General features: G+C 41.6%; 1 protein-coding gene across 3 annotated transcripts in view; it reads right to left on the bottom strand.

The window, feature by feature from the left end:
- PHKA2 (phosphorylase kinase regulatory subunit alpha 2) overlaps positions 1-23,311 on the bottom strand; it is a 51,062-nt gene that overhangs the window by 2,154 nt on the left and 25,597 nt on the right. Inside the window, exons 20-32 of one of the 3 annotated variants that reach the window (XM_081859055.1) lie at positions 21,891-22,064; positions 20,668-20,756; positions 18,625-18,758; positions 16,377-16,533; positions 14,948-15,027; positions 14,302-14,380; positions 14,042-14,171; positions 12,617-12,718; positions 12,386-12,504; positions 11,699-11,728; positions 8,335-8,388; positions 5,132-5,305; positions 3,640-3,693 (exon numbers count right to left, since the gene is read on the bottom strand). In XM_081859055.1, the coding sequence (XP_081715181.1) occupies positions 3,640-3,693; positions 5,132-5,305; positions 8,335-8,388; positions 11,699-11,728; positions 12,386-12,504; positions 12,617-12,718; positions 14,042-14,171; positions 14,302-14,380; positions 14,948-15,027; positions 16,377-16,533; positions 18,625-18,758; positions 20,668-20,756; positions 21,891-22,064 (1,376 nt within the window). The remainder of the gene's footprint in view (positions 1-3,639; positions 3,694-5,131; positions 5,306-8,334; positions 8,389-11,698; positions 11,729-12,385; positions 12,505-12,616; positions 12,719-14,041; positions 14,172-14,301; positions 14,381-14,947; positions 15,028-16,376; positions 16,534-18,624; positions 18,759-20,667; positions 20,757-21,890; positions 22,065-23,311) is intronic. The other 2 variants (XM_081859056.1, XM_081859057.1) reach the window with 2 other exon arrangements.

Genomic DNA, 23,311 nt, shown 5'->3' with positions numbered 1-23,311 from the left:
GGTAAGGTGAGAAGGCCCACAGGAAGACTGTTTTGCAGCTGCTGACTACACTGGAATGGTTCAGCATAGCTGTCTCAAATTACCACAACAGTGTGGGAAAGATGTACACAGTAACACCAGGTGTAAGTGGGCAGGTAGGCGAGATGCAGATAATATAGACATGGGAAAACACAAATATTTAAGAATAGTTCTGAAATGGCTTTGCTGGCCTTATGATTACAATCAGTTGCTGGCCTTATGCTGGAGGTAGGAATCGTAACACTACATCAAAACATAATACTACAGAGAATTTTTTTTTTTTTTTAAGCCGCTTGCTACCAGTGATGTGGGAGATGCGATGCTCCCCAAAGAACCACCTCGTTATTGCAAGCACAAGCCGAGCAACCTAATTTGCACTGGCAAAAATGCTCAGATGTCACATGGAATCACTTAGCCTCAGGAGATCTGGCGCTTATTACTTTTGATTCCTGTTAAGCAACAAAATTGGATGTTGCCAAGTTCTGACAGGCCTGTTAAAAGGATTCGAGTTTTTATAAATCTCTCTTGATAGTGAAGATAATTTATCATCTCCCCATAAATTACATTACACAGACAGAAAAGATGCCAGAGCACATTCTCACTCCTAGCTGGTGCCCTCTCAAGAGGATGATTGGAGTGGAGGAGGTTAGTCAAAACGTGTGTACACTGAACTTTCAGTCTAGTGTTTGGGTACAAATCCCCAGCCATGATGCTCACTGGGTGACCATGGGTCAGTCATACACTCACACCCTAACTTCCTTTACAGGGTTCTTGTGAGGATAAAATAGACAGGGGAAAGAATTAGATACTATAAGTAAGAACAAAAAAACGTGATTTTTGTTGGCTCAAGGCAAAAAACAAAATCACTCTCCCCTCCGCAACCCATAAATAAATCCAGGAATTTCCAGTCAATGCCACCAATTACAGTAATCAGCTCACATGTAAGAGCAATTTTCAGTATGATTTAAGTCCTCTTCTCACATTATGTTTGTGATATGGGAGCTTCTGCGATACAACTCCAGAACATATCATGAGACAGTCCTACAAACAATTTCACAAGCATAACAACTTACTCAGACATTTATGGGAATATGTGGGAGAGTCTTCTCATGAGACTAAACCACCAGAGTGCTTTTCTAAGCCCAGTGTCATGAAGACAGACTCTAGCAGCGACCAACAGTCTATGACTGATACTTGTGAGTTGCCAACACAACAGCAACGAGACAACTCTTGTCTTCATAGGTTTGTGAGCTTCTCAGGATGATGTACAAGACTTTGCTTTCAGTAAGAAGAATGAGTACTGAAAGATGTGTCCTTTCCTGTAACTTTTGAGGATTGCCAACAAAACTTGTAGCTTCCTTGGTCCTTGGAGGAAGTGAAGGACTTGTGGAGATAATTATCTTTTGAGTAAGGTAAGGGGAAAACTTACCTTAAAACTTTGGATTCCACTAAATAATAAGATGAAAATACTTGGCACCTACACAGGAAATGTTAACCAGATTACATTGTAACCCTGGATCTATCCTCAGCTGCACTGAGGATAGTACCAACATAAGATACCATATTATTGGGCATAGCTAAATTAAACTACAGCCAGAGATTATTCTTCCAAAACGGCTGCTACCAATGGAAGCTTCCAAAGTTGTCCTCCATCCGCCTGACCATAAACAGATCCTTCTAGGAAACACAAAGTTTAACTCTGATGAACTCAAGTTTGCAAAGGAGGCCTCAAAAACAAATCCAAAAGCTAATTCAAAGCATTTTCTGAAAGGACCTCAGAGTAAGTTGTCACTGTCTGGAAAATTACAAATGCAGAATTTAAGTCTAGCATAGGAGAATTCACTAAATGAATTTTGAACAAGACAGGATGGCCTGAAGGCTCTTGTCTCCTTGGTGTCAATTGAAAGCTTATCCTGTCAGTGATCGAGAGAATGCACCAATCACAGAAATAACCACTGCCCTGGCACCACTGGTTTGTTTTCATTAAAAAAATAAAATCCCCTGAACAGCCAGGTGGTTCTAATGCTCTGGAAGTCAATAACCCCATTTCCATCTTCCATGCAACAAAAACTGGAAAAATAGACCTTGCCTCTAAAATTAGAATGCCCCATTAAGCAGTAATTATGAGCACTTGGCAAGTACAGAGCTGATAACGCACTCGGTGCCTATTGCTAATAATAGATTCCTCCCCCCCCCAGCCCCTTTCCATTGTACTCTGGAAACAGCACATAGAGGGAACCAGTGCCAAAAGGGCTATTTGATACTATGCCACACAAAAAACGAGCTGTCGCTTTGAACAAGGACCCAGCGTTAGTTTTTGTTCTAAATACCCGCATGTAAGAAATCCTACTGTAACTGTCATTAATGTTTAAAAAGGCACTGTTTCCATCAGTGCCCTTTCACAAATTGCAACCCCTTCCGTGCTTTTCTGGAGTCTGCCTTGGTGAAGAGTGCAGGGGAAATTGGTGGAGATTGCTTCCCCTTCCCTTGTGAGAGTGGGTGCTTCAAGAATATCAAAAGCTGTTCTATGCAGCATTGTATATCCTCCATGATAAATTAGTCAACATTTGAGAAGATGAACATTTGCAGCGATGATCCCTCATATTGAACTCTGAAGACCAATTGTTTTTCAGGAATGGTAAAGGCCTGCAAGACAACAACCCTGGAACCCAAAGTAGGCAATAAAAGCTCTTCAAAATCAGTGGGTATTAGCTGGATTCAAAGCAAGATTATTATTTTTCACCTTGCAAGGCAAGATGAAATGCAGAATGTTCTGTAATGTGAGCTGCAAACCCCTAGGAAGCTAATTAAGAAAAGAAATATGTTTGGTCACGATGTGCAAATGAAGGCTGCAACCTTAGGCATACGTATGTGGGAGTAAGAATTTCAAAGTAAACATGCAGGATTAGAATAGGATTGTAAGATATTTTTTATTCATAACACATCATTATTTTCTGCCCAAAGAAGAGTGTTATGTGACTCTATAAAAGGCTTGCATTTTCTAAAATTAGCCCAAATAAAAAGGCTCCGTCTCATTAAATCTACATTTAGTCCATCCATGGTTAAAGTCAATGACAACATGGATTATAATGGCTCAGATATGCCCTCTTCCTCTTGCCCCAACAGCTTCCTTCCAGTGTATCTCATTCTGGGCAACATAGACAGGAACGATTCCAAATGTTAATGTCTTCAAAGAAGTGGCATTATAGTTCAAGCATACCTGGAACCATATACATTTCTGACCTGTTCTCCTAATACAAGAAAAACATGATGGCTGGCTTTAAGGTAGAGATGTGAAAGCCTGGGAAAAAGTGTAAACTTTGGGGAAGAAAATGCGCCCCATTTTTACACACACACACACAGTTTTTAAAAGAAAAATAATGCGGACATTTTAACAAACCTCTCCCCCCCCCCATCTTACCACCCCACCCCCAGTCATCAATCTCTACTGTGAGTTAATTATTTGCACTCAGGAGCATTTATTTGCAATGTTGCACAACAGGCTAATATTGAACAGACATGGCTGAGCATACGTACAATATTTAACCTTATATTGAACTAAGCTGCAACTCTTTGTACTAAGGAATTATGTTAAAACTTAAGAGCTTCCTCAAGTCTTACCTCTCTTGTCGTTGAAGAAGGAAGGACATAGCCATCAATGGAGAGACCGTGACACTGCAATGTATATGATCATTTCAATATTAAAACATGGTAAATAGTAAGAATTAAATGAATCAAAATTTAAGGATATTATGTGGATTTGTTGGAAGGTGGTTGGCTTTTAAACAAGTTCTTCCGGGAATTGTTTTTATGATATATGGCAGGTTTTAAAAATAAACAAACCAGCAACTGTAAAATTATTTCAGTACCTCTGCCAAAGAAAAGGTTATCATTCTATAGTAAGAACAGATGACGGTCTAATTATGCTACCCTCCCAAAAACATCCTTCACCAGCACGGAATTACTTGTGTGAGATCAAAATACAGGATAAAACTGGCTGCAAATTAGTCATGAATGTGGAACACTTGCAGGAAATTCAGAGGTATGGATTCAGAAATGTAATTATGCTTATTCTGGTGCAGTGACTCAAGGACACGTGGAGCTTCACGTGTGACGTGTGATACAGAAGGCTAATAAACCCCTAACTAGCCACATTTTTGCTTTGGAAACAAAGTTTATCTGCTCCTTAGTGGCCCCATCAAATTTGTAATCAAAGGGTGATAAAAAGTGGACATTTGGTGAGAGTAACAAACAACAAACAACAGAGGGATCTAGATGGAATTGTTGCTTCTAAGGGGAAATGAGGCAGCATATTGTCTTTTATGGTTCAAATTGTAAGCATAGAATAGTAGATTCAGTTGATTCTATTAAATAATCAAAGCAATTTTATATTGAATTGAGCCTGGGCAGTTTAATTCCTAGGCAGAAAATGATTCATGACATTTCATTTGGTACACTATGGTGCCATTCCTGAAAAAGTTAACATTTCTTTTTAGGCAAGCTTTGAATTGTAAGACACGTCAGCCCTGCTCATAGTCACTGCTATGGAGTCTTTCCAGTCGCAATGTTTCATTGAGTTTTGAGTATTACTGGTGCTCTCTTTAATAGCATTATTGTATTCTGCTGCTTTTAGATTTTTAATTCTGCTTTTAGTCATATTCTTACTTTTTATATTGGACAGTATTCCCACCATGCTCTCCTTTCAGTAAGTCACCCCTGACTACTTTAGCTCTGGAGAAACATGTTGGGCAATTTTGTTCTGTGAGTTCTGGGAGGATTTTTTTAGCTACAAAATGGGTCTCCCCCTCCCCTTCTTTCCCCCATGCACCTCATAAATCCCTTCTCCCAATGCTCAGGAGCAGATCTGGGGAGAATGCAGGGTGCATATGAGGAAGGAAGGAGGTGAATTCTGCTGCACAAATGGAAATCCTTGCACTATAGGAACAAGTGTGTTAGTCTACCACTCACTATTATTTCAGAATATTTGAACGGAACACCTATGCGCTAGAAATTCAATAACTGTTTCTAGACATAATCCAAAGCAACTCTAAAAGTTAACCTAATCAGACAACGCATGGCATTTCCCTCCCCCTTCTGTTGCTTCCAAATGTACCTTTTGAAGGATCTTCCACACTTTAGGATAGAAACCCACGGGGACTCTGTTAATGGCACCATCCAGCCTCCTCCTGCGAAGCCACTGCCCTTGTCGGTCACCCCAACTGATACAGTGCCCACCAGACCCTGTCAAGGATGATGTACTAGTAGGGGATGATGGGCTACTGCATCTCTGAAAAAAGGACAAATTTCACCAAAAATGTCAGAAGCTCCATTTCAATCCCTGCCGGAGAAAGACTGATTAAGCTAAAGGGTTGCAAGCTGCCCACCTGTCCTTCAACAGGTTAGTGCTTATTATACACAACAATCTCATTATATATATTGGTGTGGGTATCCAAACCCTACAATAAGAGAGCAGATTGTTTTCCAACAGAAGCAGCACAACCCTGTATATGTTCTATCAGAAGCAAGACCCATCAAACTTTATTCAATGGCTCTTACTCCCTGGTGTATTCAAGATTAGAGCCTGGTTTATTTGCACAACTTCCAAAATTCTTTATTCCAGAGATGTCATAAACGTCTTAATGGGGTTCTTTCTGCCTTAGGGGGTCCCAGTGAGCAAAGGTGATGGAGCTCCTTGACCTTGCATAGTAGAGGCAGTCGAGATGCCTGCAGTTTTCTCACAAGCTACACCAGCTGAAAAAGTCTCTTCTACACAAGTAGAAGCCATGAATCCAACGTGGATAATTGTGACAGTCATTTGTGAATACTTAGTGAAGATTGTATTGCACTGGTACATCTCGCTTTCCCCCCAGATACTTTTCAAAGGACAGCCACTTTGAAATCTATAAACACCATGTGATTGACATCTGGCAGGAAAATCAGATGTGTGTTTGTGTATAATGCTTTAAAACCGTTTTATTGGTCTATTTCCATTAAATGTATGTTAAGGAAATTTCCCCCTTTGCTATATTAATGTTCATTTGCAATGCAGAGGTTCTGGATATTGAATGAGTCAGGCTGTAACCCATTCAGCAGAGCTGACATTAACCACACCATGGATCAGTGGAAATGTCAATGCTTGGGCAATTAGTGTATCTGTACTGTGGTGGTTTTGTCACCTGTGCCCACAGTGATAAGATCCCTTCCGCTAATAAATCACTGCAAATGACTTGTGGGTCCCAACAACTAGCCTGCAAAGTGTATAAAGCACCAGCGCCGAGGGCCTTCTGGCGGTTCCCTCATTATGAGAAGCAAAGCTACAGGGAACCAGGCAGAGGGCCTTCTCGGTAGTGGCACCCGCCTTGTGGAACGCCCTCCCATCAGATGCCAAAGCGATAAATAACTACCTGACATTCAGAAGACATCTTAAGGCAGCCCTGTTCAGGGAAGTTTTTAATCTGTGATATTTTAGTGTATTTCTGGTTTTTATGGAAGCCGCCCAGAGTGGCTGGGGAAACCCAGCCAGATGGGCGGGGTACAAATAATAAATAATAATAATAATAATAATAATAATAATTATTATTATTATTATTATTATTATTATTATTTATAAACTGCAAAGTGTATAAAGTAGCATAGTTCTTCACACAGCCATTTAACAGGGGGAAGCAGGAGTGTTATAGTGTCAAAATAAATGGACCAGAGCACATTCTTAAGCGGTTTTCCCTAGCCCTTACAAATCCTAAAAATGTGTTATCAATTTCTCTTCAAGGCTTTGTAACTAAAAATAGATTTGTTGGGGTAGGCTTCAGATAGCTTAAAAAGGTACTGGCAGGTTTCAACCACCAAATGATAAAGCAGAACCTGTATTACTTGGTGATAGGAGTCTAAACTGACTTCTCACCTTCAGGCATCTCTGCTCCTCAACTGGATTGCCATAAGCCACTGCTGTTCCTGGCTGCGTCTTAGTAGCTACTCTTGTCTCCTTTGGTACTAGGTGTGTTGGCCTATCCATTTTTTCCAGCCATTTAGTCTTCCAGAGATGCCCCTCAGGCTTTTCCTGAGATTGGTTCCTGCCTGAAAATGTGTCCTGTCAAGTCGCTTTTGGGTGGGGAAGGAGTGTTGTGGAAAAATAGAGAAAAAATGTCTTTCTCTCCCGTAATATCAGAACTCAGGATTACCTGGTAAAATTAATGGGTGGAAGATGCGGAACAGACCCAATAAGGTATTTGTTTGCACAGCACACAATTAACCATATGGAATCCGATGATACGGAATGTGGTGCTAAATGACCATAGACTTGGATAGCTTTTTAATAACGGATCAACAAAATGCCTGGATGACAGTTCCATCAATGGGCATTTGCGTTGATGGTTAAATGGTAAACACCAGGTTCAGGACCAAGAACGCCTCTGAATACCAGTTGCTGAGAGGCACATGGCAAGGAAGAGCTGGTGCCTTCATACTCTAATGTGGGCTTCCCAGATGCAGCTGGCCACTCACTCAAAACAAGAAGCTAGACTAGCCAGCCTCCTGATTGGATCTATCAGGACTTTTCTTATGCTCAGTATGGGATTCACAGTTACATTTCCCTTTTGCAACATCTACATTTAATTGCTTTAATTGGACATTTCATTCATAGGTTTATCAACACACTGGACACAAGCTACAAACAAATGAATATACTGACAATGTAAGGACATGGAATAATTCTATAGGGTTGTATCCAACAGTGTCTTTCAGCTGACAGTAAGCTGACAGGGAAATTGCTGAAAATGGCTTGCTTTCCTGTTCTGCTGACAGAAGCATTGCCATCACCTAAGCAATGACGTTGGATACAACCCATAGTGTTTTAATAAAGCAATGTTTGTGGTTTGTGTGTGTGTGTGTGTGTATGCATATATGTACATATATATGTACAGTAGCACCTTGGCTTACGTTACCTGAGGGTAACGTAAACTTCAGGTTGTGAAAGCAGCAAACCTGGAAGTGTTTCACTACGTACGTATGCGCAGAAGTGGTCCCTCCAGTTGCAGAAACCTCAGGATCCTCTGGAACGGATCCTCTGGAACGGATCCTCTGGAACGGATCCCGTCTGCAACCGGAGGTACCACTGTATATATATATATACACACATACACACAGCCACAATTTTAAATATAAAATACATGTTTATAAATTTTTGTATGCCTTATATTGTAAAAGACAACTGAAAAAACCAAGTTCTGTAATAAATGAGAGAAAAAAGCGAAGTAAACTTGGACATGTTTCTGTCCCTACAAAGAGGAAGTGATTTTAAGTTACTGAATGATAGATTACCATGGACCTGGAAGAATGCATGCTGCTGGATGTGGAATGGCCCCCATAGAAGAACTACAAAATAAATGAAAAAGAAAGGGGGGGGGGGAATGAGTAAAAACAACACCACGTGGAAAACAAACGAAATGATATAGGTATGAGCAGCAAGCTATAAATGTCCCCATGCTCTCATGTGTTGAAATCTGCAATGAAGGTCATTGCTGTAACTTTTCTGGCATCAAAGAAAACAAGGATAATTTGCACCAGTCCCCAATCTGTGCCTAAATAAGAAACCATCTAGACAGTAGTTTGGGGAAGTGTCAGATTTTGCACCCAGTGTTGTTACTTGAAGTGCTGACCTTCAGATAGCAGCAACAATGAAGTAAGAGGAGCTTTTCAAACACATGAAGCATGTTTGAGCTATTGTTAAGATTACATTTCCTATGCAATGAGCGCCATTGCATCAGCCCCGTTCCATGCAGCTGCATGCAAGCAAGATGCCAAACAAACTAAGCAATGGGAAGCAAAACAACCAATACACCACCCCAGTATCAAGAACAATGTTTCTGAACTGCTTTCCTTTTAGCTTTAATCATGATGTCTTGGTTTAGCTTTGAAATTGACCAAATGGTCAAAAATGCAGGAGAATATATTCTAGCTTTTGAGTATTAAATCAGGTAGAACTCTGAAACTATGGTGGTGTGCTCCTGTTCAGGGTTCCAGCCAAACAGCTATGCCCTTTCCCACAATACTCCATTCCATTCCTCGTCTATTTTTTATTTAACGTATGCACACACGCACACACAGAGTCAATAGTCTGTGCCCACATAGCATGCTCACAACTGTTTGAGATGGCTCCCCCACACACTTAAGATTTTTTCCATAAACCTTTGTGTTTTCCCAAAGCCTGCTGATTCCTCTCTCTTGTGTTTGGATGGTACCATTTTGGCTATGTAAAGATCCACACTTAACAGAACAGGGCACAAAATGACTCCATCTATCAAGGTGGCATTTACAAGATCATGTGTACACACCATGCTTCATTTTACAATCTCCATTTTGGTAGCCACGAGTTGGAAAACCCAGGAGGCGCCCTCTTGTCCCCTGCCCTTCTCCAGAATTCAGCAAATGCTTTTCAGCATGCATTTCAAACAGCCACAGACAGTGGCAATTTCCCTTTATGTTTCAAGAACAAGGCTTAGTTAAAGCAAGGATGTCCTCTCCACCTTTGTGGCCTATGTCCACTTTGCCAGGATGCTGAGTGCAACTGCAGCAACACCTGAATAGTGCAGTGGCCAAAATGCCGAGCTTTGATGTGGGGGGAAGCCCCCGTTCAATTCCCCACTGAGCTACAAAGGCCACCAGATGACCTTTCACTTAATGTGGCTCACAGGGGTATTGTGACACTAAAACACTGCTCTGAGTTCTTTGGAGGAAAGACAAGAACCAAATCAAATAAATAGCCACAGCTTAATCTATGGCTCAGCTGCCTGCCCTATGAAGAAGAAAATGGAGGATTTGTTGCTAGGCAAACATATGCTAAGCTAAGCCCTTAAAAATATCCAGAGACACAAGTCATTTGGGTTTAGAGAAATGCCAGGATGAAGGGCTGTTGGGTACTTCTAGGTTGGTGCGTAGCCCTTATACAGCTTAACAAGAATCCATGTTGGTATTCAATCCCTTATGTGATTAAAACACTCAAATATAATTTAGATTATTCTGAGATTCTGCACCATTTGCTACATCTTTAAAAGAGGAGACGAATGCAATACATGAGATAAATTCGCTGTTAGGTTTCCAAGCCTAGCTATCTATATGAATATACCCAAATTTAATGAGTTTTGAATGTTTCTATATTTACAACCACACCCCTCTGAGAAATTTTGTAGTGCAATGCATCTATCATGACATCGTATTAATGCTGACCTCTAGTGGGCACTTGAATATACAAAAAGAAAGACACATAATGTGCAGCCTGAAAGCAATGAGCTGAGGGTATAGAGTTGCAAAGGCATAACAGTTTCAGAGCAAAGTTACCGTATTTTTTGCTCTATAAGACTCACTTTTTTCCTCCTAAAAAGTAAGGGGAAATGTGTGTGCGTCTTATGGAGCGAATGCAGGCTGCGCAGCTATCCCAGAAGCCAGAACAGCAAGAGGGATTGCTGCTTTCACTGCGCAGCGATCCCTCTTGCTGTTCTGGCTTCTGAGATTCAGAATACTTTTTTTCTTGTTTTCCTCCTCCAAAAACTAGGTGCGTCTTGTGGTCTGGTGCGTCTTATAGAGCGAAAAATACGGTAATTTAACACACAGGCTTTCTATATAATCATATAAAATGCTTCAAGGCTTGGCTGGGGCAAATCTAAGATATAGCAATGTCTAAGTAATAAAACATGCCTTACCAAACAATCTTGCACATGTTTAGGCTCTGCCACTAGCACAGTGATGGAGAACATGCAGACAGTCTCAGGTTTAAGTCCTGACATTTCCTGGTAGGGTTGGGAAAGAGCCTTGAATACCCACTAGTGTAGAGAACTAGGGTGACCCATAGTCTTGCTCAGTAGAAGGCAGTCTTCCTATATCTCACTGTGTTTAATGGGCCTTACTCCATAGTGGACATCTTTAGAACACCTCCATAAACTCTTAGGAGTTTCCCCCAATGCTGTAAACACTTACAGATCAGCACAAAAGTAGTCAAAAATCGCAGCAAGCACATAGTAACTATGGGCTATTTGGTACATTTGAACCCAAGTTTGACACTGAGTGAACATGCAGTACAACTGCCATGAATCCTGGCTCTCTGTTAAGTTCATTTGAATGATGCTACTGTTTTAAAGCACGTTACAGCCCTACCACATATTAGAAAGGCTTTTTTCAGCTGGAACTCACTGGAACTCAGTTCCTGCACCTTTCAAGTGGGCGCCATTGCCATTGAGAGAGAACAAGGGAGGTGTTCATGGTGAGTTCCAGCACTTCTAGAAAAATAGCACTGCGTATTACGCTTTCTAAGCGAGCACTTAAAAACAAAAAGTGTGACACGGCCCCAAGGATGTCACTGCTATGTTAAGATGGTGATGCTATGGTAGTGTTTTTTGTTTTTGCTTTCTGGGGGCGGAGTGTGTTGCTGGGGTTTGGGGGGGAGCTACACATGATTACTGATTCAGGATAGCAGTCTTGCTTTAGTAACCTTGGAAACCACCCTGGAACTCATGCTACGGAGAGAGTGAGCAAACAAATCTTTCACACAAACACATTAGTCATTTTCAACTTGATGGTTTAAATATGTGTTCTAACGCCTATCCGTGCACTCGTCTCAAAATGCATATATGCACTTCTAGCATGCAAATTTAGCAACTTGATATGCACACACGTGCCACTTTCATTTCACCTGTTCGCTACTACTTAGCCTCCAATGTCTCTAGAATGAAAAACGAAACAAACAAAACTGTAAATGGTGAAAGCAGATGCTGCAAACAAGCAACACAAGCAGACACAAAATAATGTGAAATGTTTTCGCTGCTCAATACCGTCAATTAAGGTCTCCTATAGATGAAAGATGTGAGCTACTACCTCCCAACTAAGATATAAAACCACCACTAGTGCCTTCCTTTTTCAAATGATTTGTAAGAAATATGAGATGGGGCGGGCTGGGCTTTATGTGTATTTTAAGGATAGAGGACTTGACAAGTGTCTTTTGAAAATGCCTCAAATGCATTAAGTGACAGGCCATCCTTTCTTCTCTTTCCTTTCTTATTCAAGCTCAAGGTGCTGCACATGGTTCTCTAATTCCCCATGTGATCCTCACAACACCCCTCAGGAACAGGTGATTGGCTATTCCCTGCTTTATTATTATTATTATTAAGGAGTGGCTTTCTAGCAGTCATGACAGGCTGAAATATCTTGGGTTGGCTGTGGAAGATCTCTCACAGCCCCTTTAGACCCTCGCAGGATATGCTCTCAGATTAAGAAGAGGTAGATCAAAGTGACTGGTTCGCTGTAGCCACCAGAGAGAAATGAGCTCTCACGAGCCAGTCCCTAAAGGTGCCTGGAAGGAAATGCAGAGACAGGAGCTCACCTGCTTCATCTCGCTCTTCAGCCTAGTGATGCCACTTCGTTCCGTTTTTGTTGCTCCCGTATGACCCACTTCATGGATAGATATAGCAGGGCTTGATGTTGAAGAATCGAGAGGACGCACTTAGGGAGAGGGAGGGGAAGGAAGAAGAAAAAAAACATTTTGTGTTACCAAAAAATGAAACACGAACAAGAGTAATTTTTTTAAATGGCACTTAGAAGAAAAGTGTATTACTGCTCCTTTCGACTCCAAATTCTTTCCCACTGAGAATATGATGGAGGAGATTTTTCATATCGAAGGGGCTTAGATTCATTAAGCTTTCGGAGGCTTCTTCACCTATATAAGGGAAAGCAATAAGGACAATGCAGTTGCTGTCGCAGGAGAGCAAGTTGTCAATAGCACAGATCACTTAATGAACGGCTCCATTATTATTTCTCAGCTTACCAAATTAATGGCAAGCTCTGCCTTCAGCCCATATCACTTAATGAAAGGTAAGTAGCTGGTGTGATCTTTTTCTGGCGTTCTCCCCTCTGACAAGCCCACATAAATTGCATTAGTACAAAAAGGCTTTGTTTTACACCGAAGGGGATAAATAGCACCCTTTCTCCGCTATGTATATCGCTGCAGCATTCTCACTTCTGAGTCACAGGTCTCAAGTTCATATACAGAACCACAGTGAAGATAATCGTCTATCTTAAAATATCTTCTTTCCCAGCTCCTGAAAGTGGGATGGCAGACAATGAGCCCTTGCTGTCAATCAGCTAAATGCAGTTTAACATGATTGTTTTCCTGGGGCTTTTCATACTTAAAGAACAAAAACGCATGGCATCTGGAGCAGACTTTGTTGAGCATGCAGAAGGAATGCAGGAACGAACAGCAAATCCCTGCGGGTGCTTTTTAAGAAAATGATACCTGCCCAATTCACAGACACAAAACAAAGGCAAAGTAACTTGGGCTACAATTCTATGCATAGTTGCCTGGGGAAAACTTCTGAGTAAACATGGATCAGATTGCAACATTTAACTCTAGATTATGCTGCAAATTCATCCTGATTTCTATTAAAACAATCCTACAGATATTCTGCTGGTGGAAGATCTTAAAACTGTAGCAGCTTATTATATATTATTACTATTTTGTACATTTATTAATGAACATGGCATTAATAATACCATCTCTAGCTACTGTGCACTGTCTTCCAGCAGCGCTTTGAATCAAATCTGCTCCAGAGGGTCCCTTAGCCCTCCAGAGCCAATTTTGAAGACGTGTCACTTGCACAGCATTGAATTCCATCCTCCCTCTCTCTACCATCACCTCCGATTCCTTTTCAGAAGCACACACACAAACTCTCTACATACCGTATTGGCCTGAATATAAGCCTCACTTTCCCCCCAAATTCCAACCGTGAAAAGTTAAAGTGCGGCTTAAATTCGCAACCTTACAAAAATAGGGTTTTATGATATCGCTGCTGAAACAGACATACGGTAAAACGGAACGGGTGTGAGTGCCTGTGGAATTTTAATATTCAGGTGCGGCTTATATTCGGGCCAATATGGTATCAATCACACCTACAGTCATCCTGCTTTGGATTCATCCACTGTAAGTGGGGCATCACTCATGGACTGTTCTACTATTGGCTTGTGGCACCAAAACTGGTCTCACCTGAACAATTCAAGCTGCGAGCAAGTTCTGTGGCCATCACTTGAATGATGAGTCCAATGCGGAGCCTGAGCATCTCTGCAAATAGACTGGGCTGTGACCGGACATACATAGCCAAGTATACCATGATTTCCTGTTATGGGGGAGGAGGACAGAGGAAGGGAAAAAAGAGCATTGGTTTTAGAGGCCTTCGTCACGTTTATGAAAACTGCAACACGGTGAGAGAAACAAAGCTGTTTCTTCAAGGCTTCCTTTTGCATTACCTGAGTAAGAACCGCAATGCTGATGTCTTGACCACTGGCTTCATATATGAGTTTGCTTAGTTCCTCAGGTGGCAAAGGCCTAAAGAAAATGGACCATTGATTAAAGACTGCAAGGATGCTATATTTGCCACCAACAATCCTCTGTGGTGTTTATGTGTGTATATGTGCCATTCTCCCAGGAAAACTACCCAGTGGCTCATGAGAATGTTGTGGTGACTCCACAGATACATCCACATGGAGAAAAATGGGGGTCCTCTTCATGCGGGTTATTCCTTGATCATCTAGTCACAACCTTGCTGCTGATCCTATTACCCTGATTGCCTTTACTCTTAGATTCCCACTGCACCATTCCTACAGCTAAAGATTGCTAGCAAACTTGCTAAGGTCCTGCATAACATATTCTTCAGGTCCAGCCTTGCCAAAGAGGACCAATGTCTCTTTTATAATTATTTAACTACATTTCTATTTGTTGTTTCTCAAAATCCTGTACAATTTACAACTAAAAAAACACACATTAAAAATACCCAGTAAATAAAGGCTGTGTTATTCATTCTAAATATATTATTTCACAATATACAAGAAGATGACAATTAGAGAAGACACAGAAAGTGTGATAAATAAGGCTATAAAGGTGATGAATGCTTACGCTGTTATTGTTTTTTCACGTGGCTCAGGTGGCAGGCCTACTGTAAGTTGCTTCTGGTGTGACAGGAGGTCTGTGCATGCCTAGCACAGGATAAAAGGAGAGAAGTGGTGAGACTGATCTCTTAATTACGCCACAACCAACACTGTCTTATTTTAAATTCAAAGATATTGCAGGAACCCATATATGCAGCAACCAGCACAGTCTTCTTTTAGATGCAGAAACATTGCTTTGCCTATTCTGTAGCACTAATTAGACAAAGAAGAGGAAGCACCATTTATTGTACCTGTAACAAGGACAGAGAAACTATAGCAAGGTGACTGATCAATCATTCTGCTTGCTGTCAGTCAGGAAAGATGTAGTGCCCACTGAGGACATTTTAAGGTGTTTCAGTGCACATGTGTACAGCTCTAAAAGCAAATGTCTCTCAAGATGCAGTGTGTGTGTCTATATATAATTTCCACCCGCACTTAAAACTGTTATGACAGCCTTTATTCCATGGGTCAATTTATCTACTTAGAGTAACAATAATTGCCAGCATAAAAGCAGTAGGAGAAATTCAGCGGCAACAGTGCGATCAAGATGCACAGCTTCACAAAAAGCAGATCTAAAATTCAGTGGATTAAAAGTGTACATATCTAAAAAGATCTGGCCTTAGGAGCTGAAGTGCAAGCTTCCTATAGGAACACACACACACACACACACACACACACACACACACACACACACACGTAAGTCAGGGATATATATCTGTGGCCCTGCAGATGATACTGAACTAGAGTTCCTGACCACTGGCTGGTTGAGGCTGATGGGAGTTGGAGCGCAGGAGTGTTGGGGGGGGGGCACTGGCTCCCCATCCTTGCTACAGTTAAACTGGATGCATGAATCTGGATGGGAAACTGCTGGGAGTCCACTGTAATAGTAAAGCAAATGAGTTGCTCCCAACTAAGTCACGCACACAATAAGCTAAGTGAAATAAATGTACTTAAGTTAGTAACCTAGTTCATTGATTTCAGTGGGTCTACTCTGAGTGTTACTTAGCTGGACACAACCCATCTTTTTTAGAATAAATAAAACCTAGCAACGAGTTGCAAAACGTATTGCAGGCACATTCTTCTAGTAGCAAAAGCATATGTATCCCCACACCCAAAGACAAAAAGAAGAGCAAATGGAACAGGTAAGGCCTTGGGTTAGAATCATAGAATCATAGAGTTGGAAGAGGCCACAAGGGCCATCGAGTCCAACCCCCTGGGTTGATTAACATTTTATGGCCTTTTAAATGTGTTTGTGGGAGGTGGGGTATTTGTTTGCTTTTGTTCTATTATGTATTTTGTATTCTCATTTTATGTATTTTTTAATGTCCTGTGATCTTTGGATAAAGGCCAGCATACAAATTTAGTAAACAAATAAGTGATAGATACTTGCTCCGCACCTCAGCTAGGACTTCCACTCTTTTTTGCAGTATGCCAGAGATATAGCGGATCAGCCCCCATTCTTGGTTCAGGCCTGCTTTGCTGTAGAGCTCATTGAGGAGACAATGAACTGTGATTCCACACTGGCCGTAGAGACATGTTTCCCAGTCAAGGCCTCTTCAAATGCAAAACCAGAAATGGTTAGATGTACTTATAAACTAATACATAGCTATTACACACACACACACACACACACACACACACACACACACACACGACATTTTCATTGTAGAAATAAGGGAAATAGCTGAAAGTGTGTAGAAGTTGCAAGAACTCTTTATTAGACCAGAGTTCTAAAATGATGCTTCATCGTTTTGAACCTAATGACCCTGGATACCTCCATGATGGGAAAAAGGTGAAACATAAATGTAAGACATTGTTTAATTGTGTTACATTTATGTCTCTCCCTACTTCCTTCATGGAATAAAAGGTGGCATATGCTTGGTTCCCAAGTGATCTCCCACCCAGACACTGCCAAACTCAGCCCTGCATAGCCTCAGCAACATATGTAGTAGCCTCATGTGCCTTCATAACTTTCTTAAGCAGAAATATATTGCAGTCAAGCCATGTACAGCATTTAACTGGAACTCCACAGCAGCAGAATAATAAAAATCAAGAGACTGTGATAACATACAATGATTATTCAGCCAGCTAATAAGCAATGAAGCAAAAATTAAAAATAGATATTATGGCATCATGATTCCCACTTATTTCTACGAAGATGCCCTTCAAGCTTCTGATCAACTTCCAACCAAGTACAGAAGCCTATAATTTTCCTGACTATGATATTTAAGTCATCCTACAAACATATGCAAGATATGTTAACGAGAGTAATCATCACGTTCCTTAATTTTTAAAGTACTTTTGTTATGTGTGTGCTTTTTTATAGCCTGTATTGCAAAATAAAATCCCATTGACAGTGATGGTGGGAAGTTCCATCCCAAAGTTCCCCCCATTTACCGCTCAAAATAACTTTGCATGAATGTAGCATCAAGCCCTAAAATAGCCAGATACGAAAACAAGAGGCAGGTGTGTCCTACTGCATCTTGCACTGTGACCAGTGGCGTAGCGTGGGGGGTGCCAGGGGTGCCGGCCGCACCGGGCGCAACTTGGGCAGGGGCGCACTCGCACTAGCAGCTCTCTGCCCCTACTAAAATCCACTGGTTAGGGAGCCCGCGCTCGCTCGGCTTGGCGAGGAGGTCGCAGAAGGGGGAGAGCAAAGCCTTCTGCCGCTGGCAAAAAAAGGAGAGGAAGCCGGGCGGACGGGCGGGCTGGCTGGCTCGCGGGGGTCTGGCTGCGCCTGCTGCTGCTGTTGCCGCTGCTGCCGGGCTTTGACAGCTTGGCGAAGCGGAGGGAGAGGTAATTGCGTCTCTCTTTCCACTGGCCGCCTGGGTAGTGAGCCGAGCGGAGCAGGGAGTCTGGCGAGGGGGCGGGAAGAGACTTTCCCCCCTTTTTCCCACCTCGCCTGGTCAAAAAGGAGAGCGGAGTCTCCTCAGGGTGCCCTCAGGCAGGGCAGGGCAAGGCAAGCAGAGCGAGGAGGAGAGAGAGGGGAAGAGGGGGGGAGCAGCCAGGAAACGACGCGGTGTGGAGGGGGAATCAATTAAGGAGAGAAGCCTCGCTGCTGCTGCTGCTTGGGAGAGTAAATTACTGTACTTGCCTTGCCCCGGGTTAGGGGGCGCAAATTATTTGCCTTGCCCCGGGTTGGGGGGCGCAAATTACTTGCCTTGCCCCGGGTGCTGATAACCCACGCTACGCCGCTGACTGTGACAAGTGGAATGGTCAGCTCTGCAAACATTAATACAGAAGATCTGGCTAGAAACTAGACAGCACTTCAGACAATTTTGTGGGTGTGCTAAAAGGCAACAGAATGGGAAATGAAAACCTTGTAATAAAACATTAGGGATACATAACAGTAATCTGAAGGCTGAAACCCATGTCAGAAGCTGGAACCCTGTGGCACTCCAGATGTTGGAGTCCAACTCCCATAATCCTTGACCGTTGGCCATGCTGGCTGGGACTGACAGATGTTGGAATCATCCATCTGGAGGGCCACTTTCCCCATGCCTGCTGTAAGGGAGGTCACAACTATCAGGGTCATGAACAACAATAATCCCACATAACATTAGTACAGCTGGGTGCTTTTACTTCCTAGAAATGCCACCATTTAAAAATAAACAAAATTTACTATAAAGATACTAGGAAACTTACTTTATTAGATACAGGATGTACAATATATCTGCCTGGTCATGTAAAGTGGGACATTCCTTTAACTGCTCTACTAATTTCACACAGTCCAAATCGCCGTGAGCATCTTTTGGCAATTGAAGAACAGCCTCCGGCTCCTATTAATCAAAGACAAACTTTAAATGACCAAAAGTCAAAAAAGGCCTGAACATGAAAGGTTGCTCTGTAACTCATTAGCTATCATTACTCCCTGGAAAACGTGAGGGGCACATAAATGCAATTACAGTGGTACCTTGGGTTACAGATGCTTCGGGTTACAGACTCCGCTAACCCAGAAATAGTACCTCGGGTTATGAACTTTGCTTCAGGATGAGAACAGAAATTGTGCAGTGGCGGTACGGACACGGCAGCAGGAGGCCCCATTAGCTAAAGTGGTACCTCAGGTTAAGAACAGTTTCAGGTTAAGAACGGACCTCCAGAATGAATTAAGTTCTTAACCCGAGGTACCACTGTACAGAATTGAGACATAGTGTTTCTGAACACTTTTTACATTTTGTTTAACTAACTTTATTCTAGGTATATGGATGAAAAGGGAGTTGGCTGGAAGTTCTAAAGTGTGTGCTTTAAAATAAAACCACCACTGGGTAACTAAATAAAAAAGAGATTCAAGCAATATTAGTTTTGTCTTTTAAAATAATATTTGCATTTAATACCCATGGGCCTTCAAACAGTAAGCAGGCTGGGCTGTACATGTGTAGGGTGACCTCCTTGCTTTGAAGCAGAAGAGAAGTGAAAATCAAAAGGGGAGGGAGTCTCTTATTCCAAAAATAAAGGGTTGCAATGTGTATTAAAGCCATGTGTCTGCTGTTTTGCACGCCCCAAATAAATGAGCTGTGTGCTGAGCAATTCTGCAGGAGCTGGAATGCAGTCCTACTGGTCTCAGGGAATCCAGCCTGCATTCGTTGCAGTTACGAAGATTCAATTATGTATCATTAGTCCTGGTGTGGTCTGAAAGCAAGGAACTAACAGCTCTTTCATCATGAAGCAAGGAACAAGCCTTCTGAAGGCAGCCTCTGCTTCTTGAACTGACCATTGAATTAACATCCGAGCAATAGATTACAATGCTGCAATATTTCCACTTACTTCCCACACCATACTAATGTGATTCCACCTTTTTTCAAAACAAAACAAATTCCTTCCAGTAGCACCTTAAAGACCAACTAAGTCAGTTCTTGGTATGAGCTTTTGTGTGCATGCACACTTCTTCAGATACATATCTGAAGAAGTGTGCATGCACACAAAATGTATCTGAAGAAGTGTGCATGCACACAAAAGCTCATACCAAGAACTGACTTAGTTGGTCTTTAAGGTGCTACTGGAAGGAATTTGTTTTGTTTTGACTATGGCAGACCAACACGGCTACCTATCTGTAACTGGAACTATGGAAGGCACCTTTTTTCAGTCACTCGTGCACTTTTTTTAATACTCCTTTTTTGCAGGAACAATTTCAGTTCCATAACTATTGAAAAGCCTTCCAGAAGCTAGTAATAATCTTCCCTATGAAAAAACCTTCTGGTTTGTAGATAGTTATTCTAGCGTATTGGATTTAATCTGCTGATTTCAATGGATTGGAATGGGTTCCCATGTTGTGTGAGCAGAGTTCCAATAACACAATGGGGCTTCCCCTTCCTCTCCTCCCCTGTACAGTCCCTCATGCACACCCCACCCCCAAGTCTGCTCTGGAAGAAGAATGAGCAGAGGAAGAAGTCCCATTGTGCATGGACACCATTGGATGCAACCCAATAACTTGGATTGCTGCCGCCATATTTTAATGTTCTAATGTTTCTGGAACCAATATGTTGCATTGTTAAATTAGGGCTTTATTTTGCTGTCAGCCACCTTGGACTCCTTAAGGTGGAGTACAAATGTTTTAAATAATATAAACTGTTTCAATGATGCACAAGTGAAACATGATATATTTGTTTTTCAGCTACTTCTATTGATTAAAATGGTAAACAAAGAGGTAGGTCATTATGCTTTCCAAATGTGAACATTGCAATGGCTTACTTCGTCCACCAGTGAATGTGGTGAGTCAACAAGGTTCAGAGATTTCCGGTGGGTGTTCAAAACCTTTGTAGGCAAAGACATCGAAACATCTGGGAAGCAAACAAACCAGGTCATTCTAAGTACACAAAAGTGCTATTGTAAGAGCCCACAGTGTTTCGGATACTAAAACATTATATTAAGGACCTAGTCGTGCAGTACAAGAAAATACTGGCACAGAGAAAGATGCTTTGAGGGGGGCAATTCAGAATGTTGATTTATTTCATTAAATTTATACCCTGCCCTTTATCCCAAAAGAGTCCAGGGCAGCAGTACTTGAGCAGGAAGTAGGGAAATGGTTAAGTATCCTTTCCCCTCCTCTTCTCCAACTCACTTCCTTCCCAAGTAGGAAGAAAAAAATATGTAACATCCAGTTAATCTCTCTGTTTCTCCCACCTGAAATCAGCAATCACTGTAATATGCTAACATGTTTTCATGTCTGGAGAAAGATAGTATCTTAAAATGCAGAAGTTAATGTCAACATGCTTTGGTTCAACACTGGACAGAATGCTAAGCATTAAGTGTGTATACCCTTTAAAGGCATGTTCACATTGCAGAAAATTACACTTTTTCTCCCTAGTATATCCAACTAATACTCTGTGCAATTTGCAGTTAATTATCAAGTTCTGTCCCAATTTTCACTGTATTTCTAGGTTTTAGCACCTCGCAAATGACGTACAGCACCTATTGACCCATGATGTCCCTTGGCAACAGTAATGATGATTTTAACAAATATTTCATGACATATTCCCTCCTTCAGATTCGTGTGTTTTTTCATCATTTACAATCTGATTATGCACTTATCTCATTTATTCATCAGCTCAGTGGACTAGAGAATTCTCTGTAGCTTTCAATTTTTATTCCTGACTTTACACATGTGGTCACAATGTGATGCTTATTACTGAGAACTTTTGACAACAGAAATTGGTTGCAAATTGTCCCATTTGTACAGGCCATCATAATGTCCACTTCAACTTTGGAGCTTCAGTGATGACAAGCTAATTGTCCGTTACACAGAAAATGAAACATTATTTCAAAGGAATTGTGCTATAAGGAATATTTATTGGTAACTAAAATTAGCGTGGACTAACCGTTTTAACACTATTCTTAGCTTTAGCCTCAATTTAGCATTTACAGGCATTTCTTCTGTGAAAGGTTATAAAACTCAAAATGCTGTAAAAACTTACTGGGAACATCCAGACCCTTCGTCTTGGCCATGATTGACAGTATTTCTCTGGTAGAATGAGCAGCACTAAACACATAGCTTGAACCAGATGTTTTTGATATCGGAGGCAAGTGTGATTTAAGAGCAGTGCTCTGTAACATTGTGTTTATATACTGGTCCAGTTCGTCCTGGGATTCTGTCAAAACAGGTTCAAAAGGAAACCAGTTTGAAAGAGACACTGGAACTTTACTTCCTTCTGACTGACATCACCTTTTGGCATCGGAAAAACAATACAGGTAAAACAATAATAGTAAATAGTCACTAAGTCATTTGTTAAAGAAAAAGATACAATGATTAAATGTTTCAGGCCATGACAAGGCAATGCAAGGAACTCCCCGTTTGCACAGGGGTTGCATTCTGGATCTTCATGCATGCCGGTGAGTGCATGTAAATCCACTCACCACCACCCCCCCCCGGGCCGAAAATGGCCCTCCTGTTGGCAGTTGTGCACCAATCTCACACACCATTCACATGCACCCTGCTCATCTGCAGCTGCTACAGATGCTCACAGTATCATCTTCTATTGTTCAGGAAGAGGTTAACTTCCCAGCCCTTCCTCTGTGAAGGAATTAGGGCCAGGACAACAAATCCAACACAAATCCCAGGCTTCTCCTTTTCTCCCTCAGATCTCCATCTCTGCTCAGTCTCATTTCTTCCTCCCTGTGGCCTTCTGCAACTCCTGGTCTCTTCTCTCCCACTTCTATCAGTGTGATTCCTCCATCACTCTGGCCCTACTGTGTTGCTACACCTCTCTCTAATCACACACAAAGGAAGGGGCGGGGGGGAGGGTCCTCAGAGACAAGAGAGATCCTACAATGAGACTAGGATATAAGGAAATAGCAGCATACCATGAGCCTCATCAGAAGGCTGCAAGGTAACAGTTTCCCCCGCAACAGTACAGAACAACATTTATAGCAAATTCAGTAATAAATACAATTCAACAATACATGAATATAGAAGACATATTCTATATGCAAAACTTATCCCAGGCAGCTTGAAAATATGCAAACATTTAAATAACAGTGTTTGATATTTTTTTTAAATGTCCACTGTTAGTTAGATGAAACATGAACAGTACTGTCCTCAGTCAAGAAAAATGCCACCAAAAATACTCAGCCGGCTTTTGTCAGGCTGTATTTGAAGAGGGTCCTCAAACACAGAGCCCAGAGAACTGGGATAGAGTTCTGTCTGAGACCATGAAGAATGGTCTAGTTACGTTCACCTATGTGTACATTTCATTTAAAACATGCTGTTAGATATCCCCCAAATACAAATTTCAAGAACAGCATGGGCAAAACAACCTCTCCAGAAAGCCAACGATTCCTTTATGATCCGATTTAAAATATATTCCTCTGGCATTGGCTTTGAGATGTGTTTACTTTG

The sequence above is a fragment of the Podarcis erhardii genome (genome assembly GCF_964252035.2).
Source record: "Podarcis erhardii genome assembly, chromosome: 4".
In the NCBI taxonomy this organism is placed as follows: Eukaryota; Metazoa; Chordata; class Lepidosauria; order Squamata; family Lacertidae; genus Podarcis; species Podarcis erhardii.
The sequence above is the reverse complement of the archived record's forward strand: the minus strand, read 5'-3'. Positions and strand labels throughout refer to the sequence as shown.